The sequence below is a fragment of the Ostrinia furnacalis genome, unplaced genomic scaffold, assembly GCF_004193835.3.
Source record: "Ostrinia furnacalis isolate ACB-3 unplaced genomic scaffold, ASM419383v2 OfSCF3663, whole genome shotgun sequence".
Taxonomy (NCBI): Eukaryota; Metazoa; Arthropoda; class Insecta; order Lepidoptera; family Crambidae; genus Ostrinia; species Ostrinia furnacalis.
This window is the reverse complement of record NW_021133902.1, coordinates 275,159-286,147: the sequence shown is the minus strand read 5'-3', so window position 1 is coordinate 286,147 and position 10,989 is coordinate 275,159. Positions and strand designations below refer to the sequence as shown.

Below are 10,989 nucleotides of genomic sequence, written 5' to 3'. Positions count from 1 at the left end.
TAAGATTAATTGAAGGCGAGTGGAGTGGTCGCAGGAGTGCGCCTGGGCCGAGCTGGCCGCAGAGGTTGAGTAATTGATAAAGCTAACCCTGCAACCTTTAATCAGGGTCAGCTCAGCTAATTTAATAATAGGCATTTATTAAGTTGGTGATGGCGTTTGCCGAGGCCAGGACTTGCAGATTACCGCGAGTCAGCTTGCCGATAACTTTGGCGTGACGTCATCACTTCAAAGTTTGAAATTCGTTTCATAAGTTATTGTTTGATATTGAGGTTGAGTTAGGCATTGTCTATTCTATAGCGTTTTCATCTAATTTTGTTTTCACAAACTTATAATAATGATGTAAGTAACAATAACAATTAGGAAAGATATTTTTGGATAAATAAGGCAAGTGGAACGTGGAAATCATTTTAAAAATTTCCTATAAATACATTTTATGATTAAATAAATAAAGATTAGTTTTGATTTCGAGACTTGATTCGAGGTGCCATCAATTATAAATTCCAGCGTGTTTTGTTAGTTTTCGCAATAAACTAGCATTAGCAGCTACTAATGAACCGGCCGAGTCTATGCCATCGACGCGATGACTTGTTTAGCATACCGCGTGTAATTTATACGCACACGCGCCGTGACTCATGTGCCGGGCCACTTATTAATAAACATATACAAAGAAAAGTAAGTAAACTACTAACTTCCTTTTGCGTGCCTACAGACATAAAAGTTGCTCGTGCGTATCCCAACGAAAACATAAATTAGGTAAATTTACTACTTATAGAGACCATCCCCTTTCCAACCGTATGTTCGTAATGACAACGGGGGTCAACGCGCAGCAGATCCCCCGCACATTCGGAAGCCGCTCGGATCGGCGAAATTATCAAAACTTTTTAACTTATAACTTTTCCTTGAACGAGTGGAGCGAGCTTTTTCATTCGTTTGCAGTCTCGAGAGCTCCGTCCCTGTCTGGCGGCCGAGCGCGGCTTCGAAGCCGTCTCGCGCGGCGGCTCGCGGCTGCCGGAGTGCCGCTTCCAGCCACTGAGCCACTCTGTCTCTGCGGACCGAGTTCGCTTCGTTTTCAGTTCCCAACGCTGCGATGCCGGTGGCGCACGTCTCGCCGGTCGCCCGCCGACCACTCTACGTAGCGTCGATCGCGCCGATACTTTTCCAACTAATAAATCAGGCGAGCCGAACGAAGTAACCTCACGGACAGATTATACATCGATATGAGATAACAAGCGAGTTCCCACTGCGGTGATTAATCGCCAAAGTCCGTTCAACTCGAATGATTCGAGCGTAATCTTCGGTTTGGTTTTAGAAGCGGGTAACGTAAACAGATAAACATTGTTGAAGTTTTCCGGAACGGTTTGTTGATGTTGGGCTTAGTAGTATAGGGTGCATTGTATGGATTGTTATGCGATAATGCGTGTCGGGTGTTTCGATTCGAGGTAGTCGAGTCAGTGTGTGCCGGGTTGAGGATGCGGGGCCAGTGGACGGCGGCGCTGGTGTGGGCGGCGCTGGCGGCGGCGCTGGCGGACTCCTGGACGGCCTTCCAGGAGCAGCCGTGCTGCCGGCCGGTGTCCCACCACCGCGTCAGGCACCACCGAGGTGAGTCATCAGATAACTGTTTCCTAATCGCAAATATCTGACGCGCCGCTGTTGACATTTAACGGTAACTTCATTACTCATGATTTCCAGTTGGCCAACACACGTCAAACAATTTGTTTAAATGTTAACCTATAATTACTCGGTTATTTACAGTACATGATATCCCGTGTGTATCATTTACCAAAATTAAAGACTTCAATTACGGATTGTTATTTGGTAATTATGTTGTTATCCCAATTGAAAACATGAGGCAATATTTTTTCAGACAATATCAAATTAACCATTTAAAACAAAATGCTTTTAATTGAATGGCACTACCATTCGTTCGGTTAGTTAGGGTATTATGAATTATAGTCTAATTAGCTTTCAATCATAATTTAACCTTCTTGTCATTTCTTAAAAACGAGTAATTAAAAAGTCTAATTACCTACTTACCTATATTATTAACATAAATATACATTCATGTTTAATCAACGTTACGGTTAGGTAATTAGACTAGACTTCCCAAAAACTTTTACAGTTCTTAAAACTTAGATTAAATAAATAATTAAACTGAACCAACTAGGTACTCTACAAACTAAGTGAAAGTAATTGCTTCTATTAAGGCGATTAAATAATGACAAACATACTAAAAATATCTTATTAATAACGAATAACATGACCTACTTAAACTAAGACACAACCGCAGTTTTTGACGTACTTTTATTATTTTTAAATTAACGGAGAATATGGCAAAATATGCGTAGTCGCATCATATTGAATCGGTTCGGAACTTCGGACCCCGCTAGAGTCCTACGCACGCGATTTTGTGTTTACTCCCCGATTCGGAACCGAAAACGGGACCTACGCACGAAATGTGAATAACAACCTATTAACAGTCGTATACCCTATGTTACCCTCTCAAACAATATACAATATTACACTGGTATAAAACAAAGTGCATGTTTGAAAATCATTTGTCTGTTTATATCGAAATCAAAAATGCCGCTGCACAAATATATTTCCCGTAATAAACCGTTTTATCGAACTACAATGACGGTAAAGTTAAATTTAAATAACCGTAAATAAAACTTTGTTGCTTGTAAAATAAGTCCCATTTTCCTCTAAACATTGAGGTTTCGTTACCTTAATTTTAATTACATAAATGTGTTTTATTTACTTGATTTCGGATACTGGGATAATCTAGGATCGTCCGAACAAATCCGACAAATGGGTCTAATCTTATCTACCAGTCGTTGGGTGAAACAATTTAGTTATTCATTTTAATAAACAGTTAAACATTAGCTATATGAAAACTGGTTCATGATGTAATCTAACTTTCATGTTAATTTAATTTGACTTAATGATCAAGATTTGTCGAAAGATTATTTATTGCGAAGTTATGGAAATACGTACAGCAATATTAAAGTGTTTGACGGTCTAGTTCTGACTGTTTATTAACTCTTTTCAGTTGTATCCAAGAAAGTAGAGTTAGAATTAGTAAAGCCCAGTTTGTATTCTAGTTCATTTGCTCAAGTTTCTTTAGTCTAGGATTAAATTAACTCTGGGGTAAACATTATTCTGTCTCCGTCAACCTCAACCAAACTGACAGTTATATTATGTAGTTTTAATTCTCAATTCGTAAAGTAAATAAAATCAAAAGAAATAGAACTGATTAAAACTAAACTACCTAAATGATAATAATACTTACCTCTGCCTACCTCTATAACAGTGGTTCCCAAACTTATTTAGTCTACTGCCCATTTTGAGAATAAATTATTTTTTAGCGCCCCCCATTTTTGTAGTCAAGAGTCGAGCTCAGTCGATGTCTAAGAGTCCTCCTAGTAGATGACGCCTCCCAAGCCTCTACACAACGTCCCGATTTTTTTTCTGGGTCTCTTACCGCCCCCCTTTAAGCCTGCAGCGCCCACAAGGGGGCGTTATCGCCCACTTTGGGAAAGACTGCTCTATAATAACAAGAGTACTTGGATTTTACCTGTCCAGGTCGCGTGAGTTCGCACTCCTGTCATCATCTTCATCATCATCAGGTCATTTAGTCTACTGCAGGAGGGGGTAGCCAGTGGTCACTACTGGTCAGCGTGGGAAGTTTGTCCATGTCATTTTAATTTATTTCTAATTAAGTAAACAATTTCGTATACAAAACAAAATAGTTTCTTGCTTGAGAAACATCTTCAGTTTTTTTATCACGTTACCATATCCTGATCCTATCTTGATGTGGTGATGAAGTAATCTATATTCAGGACATAATAACTGTCCTGAAAGGACTCTATATAGGAAAAGAATTTGAATTTGAAGTGCTTCAAGGTACTGGAAAAGGTTGCGAATGCCATAGAGACCATACCAAAAGATATCACTTAGGAAACGCTAAATAATAATAAGTGACAAAAGTCAATGGAAAAATAACTTTCGAGGAAAACTTGTTTTATTTTGTTGCATCTTTCCATCATTTCTATTCGTTCGTTTCAGCCAAATGACGTCCACTGCTGGACAAAGGCCTCCCCCAAGGTTTTCCACAATGAACGGTCCTGCGCTGCCCGCATCCAGGCTCTTCCCGCGACCCTTACCAGATCGTCGGTCCACCTAGTAGGAGGCCTACCCACGCTACGTTTTCCAGCCCGTGGTCGCCACTCGAGAACTTTCCTGCCCCAACGGCCATCGTCTCTACGAGCTATGTGCCCCGCCCACTGCCACTTGATTTTAGCAATTCTGCGAGCTATGTCGGTTACTTTGGTTCTCCTACGGATCTCCTCATTTCTGATTCGATCACGCAGGGAAACTCCGAGCATAGCCCGCTCCATCGCCCTTTGGGTGACCTTGAGCCTTCTTATGAGGCCCATAGTAAGCGACTACGTTTCGGATCCATATGTCAACACTGGCAACACACACTGCTCGAAGACTTTCGTCTTGAGACACTGCGGTATTTCGGACATGAGTATATGGCGAAGCTTCCCGAACGCTGCCCATCCGAGTTGGATTCGACGATTGACCTCTTTCTCGAAGTTGGACCTACCTAACTGGACTGTTTGTCCCAGGTATACATAATTGTCGACAACTTCGAGTGTAGAGTCTCCAACCTTCAGAGGAGTGGGTGCAACACGGACATTAGACATGATTTTTGTCTTGTCCATGTTCATTCTGAGGCCCACTTGTTGAGAGGCTCTACTGAGGCCATCGAGCATTGTGCCTAGATCCTCCAAGGTCTCAGCCATGACTACGATATCGTCCGCGAATCGAAGGTGGGTGATGTACTCGCCGTTGATATTTATGCCAAATCCGTTCCAGTCCAGAAGCTTGAAGACATCTTCCAGGGCGGTGGTAAACAGTTTTGGAGATATGACGTCTCCCTGTCTTACCCCTCGCTGCAACTGGATAGGTTTCGAATCCCGATCCTGGAGGCGGACCGACATTGTGGCGTTTTTGTACAAACCCCTCAACACTTCGATATATCGATAGTCAATTTGGCACCTTTGGAGAGACTGTAGCACTGCCCAGGTCTCGACCGAATCGAAGGCTTTCTCATAATCCACAAACGCCAGGCAAAGTGGTTGATTATACTCCTCGGTCTTCTGTATAATCTGCCTTAGCGTATGTATGTGGTCTATGGTACTAAAGCCTTTTCGGAAACCGGCTTGTTCGGGAGGCTGGAAGTCGTCGAGCCTGCGAGCGAGACGATTCGTAATGACTCTTGAAAACAGCTTGTAGACATGGCTCAGAAGTGAGATGGGTCTATAATTCTTCAATAAGGTTTTGTCACCTTTTTTGAAGAAGAGTACCACCACACTTCTGTGCCATGTCGTAGGCGTTTTTCCTTCGAGGATGACGGAATTGAACAGCTTCTGAAGAGCCCTCAGTACCGGCGTTCCGCCTGCCTTCAAAAGCTCAGCCGTGATTCCATCATCACCCGGTGCCTTGTTGTTCTTCAGCTGTTTGAGAGCCATTCTAATCTCGTATCTATTACTGAATTTACAATAATTATTATATTTTAAATAAAGACAATTTGTACATTATTGCAAAGTCCTGTACGATTTTTATTAAAAGCAGATTTACCGTATACGGGCTTAAGCCTAGTGTTATTTATCTTCAAACTTAAATTGATTTAGGTCCTGTGGGCAGCACGCTCGGCCCGCTAAGCACGTTCCCGTGTCTGGATAAATATTTAATTTTAGGCATGAAATAGCCCCTCTCGAATTCTTTTCGGACATCTATAGGACGGGAGAGGACAATTTCACGTCATTAGCAAGTAACAAGCATTCCCCGCTGACGCCGGGATAAAAACGCACGGTATTAAATTGCCCCGAGTCTTATCATGCCGCCATCGCGCCATCGTGAATATAACAGCCATATTTACGCCATAAAATATTTAACATTATCATTTGACTTTAACAGTAGTAATTATCTTTGTCTATTGAGTTATTCATTCCAATTATCCACTTAGAAATCGTTATCGTAAATATACATTGGGGAATTATTTATTGTCTTAGATCTCGCTGATAGAGCGGCTGAGCCGGTTTCTGTTCGCGTATATTCGTTATAGATAACGAGATCGGTTAAGGGTTCTGCTCGTAAGGAGCTAGAGCAAAAAACACATTATGCACGATGGTCCCAAGTCGGTCGTGGCCAGCGCTGCCGCGGGGGGAGGGGCAGGATCACTGCAAACCGGCTCCGCGTGCGTTCGCGCAGGTAATCGACTCGCCGCGCGAGCTCGGGCTAAATTAAGTTATAAACGAGCTAGTGTAATCGGTTTGTAAGCGATGCCCGACAGTTTTATTATTAAGGCGTCGGTGCTACATCATTTCGATGTTATTCAGTTAATAGCCACAAATTTTAGGCGCGTTCTGCTGCTGATATTACACTGTTAACTCCAATCTACCCGAGTAGCTCTGTAATAAATGGTTAATTTGCGTCTGCCATTGTTAAAAATAGACATCCGTTAGTCAACGCGCTGAAAATAACGTATCTTAAATAGAGCAAACAGAAGTCGCGTCGTCTTCTTTTGCTTGTGTGTAAACTACTGTGTACGGAAATACCTTCATGTAGGATTTTTTTTGGTTGTTTGGTATTACTGTGGGCGGGTATAGTTATTGTTTCAAGCAAGAATTTTTTGATAAAATCGAATAGCATAGGTATGTTCTATTAGAAAAATTGGGAAACAATAAATATGCTAAACAATAAAACAAGTAGAGCAGCAAAGAAGAACGCTGGCAAGCTTGGCGTGTGGTCCGTGAGGTCGCCCAATGCTCTGACAGCGATCTTATCGCTGTATAAACCTATTTACCGGACTGTACAGGCGTTAGATACCGCTATTTATGAGGCGAGCATTCATCGGAGCCTTTAAAATACGTAGCCGCATTACTTCCTTATCTATTCATTCATCCTGAAACAATGTTCTTAAATATCGTGGGAGATAACAAAGGAAAAAATGTTGCTGCAGTTAAAAACGATAATTTGTTTTTTTTTTATGCATAACAAGGCAGGTATTTGACCACAATCGCACCTGATGTTAAGTGGGATGCAGTCTAGGATGGTACATATGTGCCCTGTAAGTGCCTTATTAGTGAATTAAAGTAATGAGGGCTATCGTTTTTATACTTAACAGTTGGCACCCCTGGCTATTGACAGGACCTTACTCTACAGTGGCGCCATCTTGATGAGTGCAAATGCGATAGTCCTCCTACCACTTTAGCGCTCACAAGTTGGCGCCACTGTCTTCGCTACTAGCAAGTGACAGGACCTTACTCTACAGTGGCGCTAACTGGTGAGCGCTAAAACGATAGCCCTCATTATTAGTGACTTAACTGTGGTAAGTTCTACGAGTACAAGAAATAACTACCTAAGTGATAATTTATAACTTTAAATTAGAGACAACTTTCTTATTACTCTTATAATTTTATTTTGAAGAAAAGAAGTATTATTTTCGTATAAAAGTTTCATTTGACCAATTTGACACTTTAAAATTAGAGACTAAATGGACTGAATAAAAGAAACTGCTCCACCTCCAACTGTTTTATAAATGATCTTATCAACTTTAGTAACCCACACTGTAGATATTTTATGTGGCCACATATTTAGATTGATTTGGACACGTTTATCTTTAAAATTCAAATTAGGTGTTCGCGCTGCACCGTGAATATATTAAACTATTTTACGTTTGTTTTACTATGTCCAAGTTCGTGGGACTGACTATAAAATGAAATCTTTGGTGATTTCAGTTATATAGCTGCGCACGCCGAACAGTGTTGTCGCGTCAATAAATTGCACCTTTTAACGACTTTGTTTAAAGCGTCTTTAGAAAGTCGTAGTGCGAGGCACATTATTGCGTTTTGCGCTTGCAATAGATGTAGTCTTGCCTATTTCGCGGCCCGTCGTGTAGGGCTGGGTTGAACCTGCTTTATTGGTCGTGTAGCATCGCCGGCAGCCTGTGTTAATCGAACTGACAGACATGCACCGGAGTGACTGACGCGGCTTGAACCGAACACCCCGATCTTAATCACTCTAGGTACGCCAACCTGTAATTGGAGAATGCTTGTGCGATTCCTGTCTGTTTACTGCGAGTTTACTTAGCGTCAGTATACCACCTGATTTAGATTAGATGCGAGATGTTTGAGCCTTGATTATGAATTGATATACATATATTAATCTTATATGTTAATCTTTAATTAACTGTCCTCCCCCGGATATTACTTCGTAGCAATAAGTGAACTGTAGCGCCTAACTTACGGTGTTTCACGTGATCCGTCAGCTTTGTATGCTTTATCTTTCAATCTATTAATTAGCACAATGAGCAGCTGGTCCATTATTACTACTATCTTAACTTGGTAATTTAATTTAAATCATGTATTCACAATTTCACACCATCTGTTCTATTCGACCAAATGGTTCTATTAGACTAGTTAGCACATTATTACTTTTACATATAGATTCAGTTATCTTATTCTTCCGAAATGGTCCCATCAATGACATTTTAACACCCTAAGAATGGTCACGAATTCGATCCCAAAAATGTAATCCAACTTAATATTTACTAAGGTGTCCGACAACTGAGCTAACGTGTCCGACAACTGAGCAAACGTTACAAAATAAAGTTCGAGCTACGTCCCGGGTCCGTGTTCTAGCCTAAGCCCACAAGCGAGATGTATTCCATCAATTTTGTCCGGCGTGTTTGCTTTCACATTACTACTGGCTTAATGGGAATCATTACGGCGCGACATTAATAAACCAGCCCCGGGGGACATGTAGAGCGGTTTTAGAAAAGATTAAATTAGTTTGAAATACTTTTAAAAGATGTTTTGTAATATTATGATGCGTTTTATTCGTGTATTTTGTGTAAATATTAGCTTGCCTACTACACTAATAATCAAATTTTGCTAAACTACACCAAATTAAACATGACTATTTATTATTAACGTAAAATTACCTACCTATAAATGTGAAAAAAATTGTGAAGCTATTAATATGAGCGTTAACTACGAGTAGTTCTAATACAGGGCTATGATTTTTAAAAAGTATTTTAGTCTCTACATATAAATGTGAAAAAAATTGTGAAGCTATTAATATGAGCGTTAACTATGAGTAGTTCTAATACAGGGCTATGATTTTTAAAAAGTATTTTAGTCTCTACATGTTAATACTTGAGCTCGGTATATGAATACCAACGGGAGTAAGTACACGGGCCATTGGCCATCCGTCCACTATTCAAATAACCGATAAGCGCGTAACATGACACTGGCCCTGTTCAAGGAACATCGCCGCTATCGGAGAACAGAGAGTAACATTTTTTCAACAAGTCCTATCTCTTCAACATCAATGACTCTTAAATATTGTGAATTTTTTGTAAAAATATATTAATAAACACAATTTGAATAAAATTTTAGTAAGTTGTGATAGGTTTCATTATTGTATTGGGTTTCGATAGCAAAGGCATCACGCATTCACGCAGCCCCTAGGTGGTTTTAGGTTATAGGTTAACGAAAATGTAAAGTACATTTTATTCAAAGCTACTTACTTACTATAAGCTACTTCTTAATCAATATTCAAAATTGTATAAGTAAGTTGTTGTTACCAGATCGTTTTAATTATTTATTAATTGAGGGTTCATACAGTAATACAAAGTGCTAACATACCATAAGTTTTAATGACTGAATCAATGGTTCCAAACACTCTAGCATGAAAAAGGATAGCAAGTATTGACCAATCAGATTCGATGGTCGATTGACGCTGCGACACGACGACACTGCCTGTGTTCGAGGAACGTCGCTAGCAGACTCTACCGAACTACCGATATCGGAGAGCAGGGGTGGTGAACACTTCCATCTGTGTGCCTTTTTTGCAAGAACCGATTAGTGTATATTAGGGTGTATGTAGATTCGAGTCAGTAGATGTAAAGCTATAAACATTTTGTGGACCAGTTCCCCATTTTAGAGTCAGCAGAAAGTAGTCTATATTAATTATTAATTAATGTTATAAAATCGTTTGATTATTTATTTAAAGTAGGGTGCTTACAGGTGATCATTAAGGATACTGGGTTTGATCGGGTTCTGGTGTCAGATTTTACCATGTTTTCTCAATCTACTGGTAAGAATCAAGAAGATTTATATTTCCTACTCATCAATAGTCCTGTTCAATCAATAGTCACTACAATATTCAAATACACTCGTAAGTTCGTTTAACCGCCGATGGCAGCAATGCCCGGTCACTACGCAAGCAAACGTAGCCGATTTATGCTCCCCCGAACAGCGCAAGTGCTGGACAGCTATAAATTTATCTGACGGTCAGTGAGTGGAGTGTGTAGTTGTGAATACTTCGTTAGGTCCGAGCTGCCGACCGGCCCCCACCTAGCTCGACGTTGACAGGCTGTAAAAGTGGTGAAATACGAGATGTTTTGTTTTACGGTTCGGCATAAACAGCAAAACATTAATTTTCTAAACGAACGGAGTTGCGTCGGGAGACTGTAATTATTGCGTGTTGTTATGCGGGTTAAATATACCCACGCCCTTCAGGGTTAAAGCTCATATTACGAGATTTCTTTGTTCTGTTATTAACAAACACAACTTGCGTACGAGCCGCTTCTCATATATTCTGTAAAAGTGGCTTATTTCCTGTTTCTGCTAATTATTCATCAGAATACAGTAAACATTTTGTGATTGATGTAATTTGATCACTGAAATTGTGATTTAATTCACATTCGCTGAAAACAGTTATATGGAGCATCGTCGAGTAAATCTCAATAAAGATACCGAAGCGAAATAAAACCAATTACTCTACAGTAGCTGACGGTGAGATAGGTAATGTCATAGTGCGATGCCAATGTGCGGATAATTGAATTTTCATGTGCTTGAAGTCGTACAAATAATAAATTGGCAATTATTTTCAATTTTTTGTGCAATTCATACC

General features: G+C 40.2%; 1 protein-coding gene across 1 annotated transcript in view; it reads left to right on the top strand.

Annotated features, from left to right (window-relative positions):
- Positions 1-1,059: 1,059 nt before the first annotated feature.
- The window catches only part of LOC114358092 (semaphorin-2A), a 52,477-nt gene continuing 42,547 nt past the window's right edge, over positions 1,060-10,989 (top strand). The window contains exon 1 of the mRNA XM_028311967.1: positions 1,060-1,599. Coding sequence (XP_028167768.1) covers positions 1,470-1,599 — 130 coding nt within the window. The 5' untranslated portion in view covers positions 1,060-1,469. The remainder of the gene's footprint in view (positions 1,600-10,989) is intronic.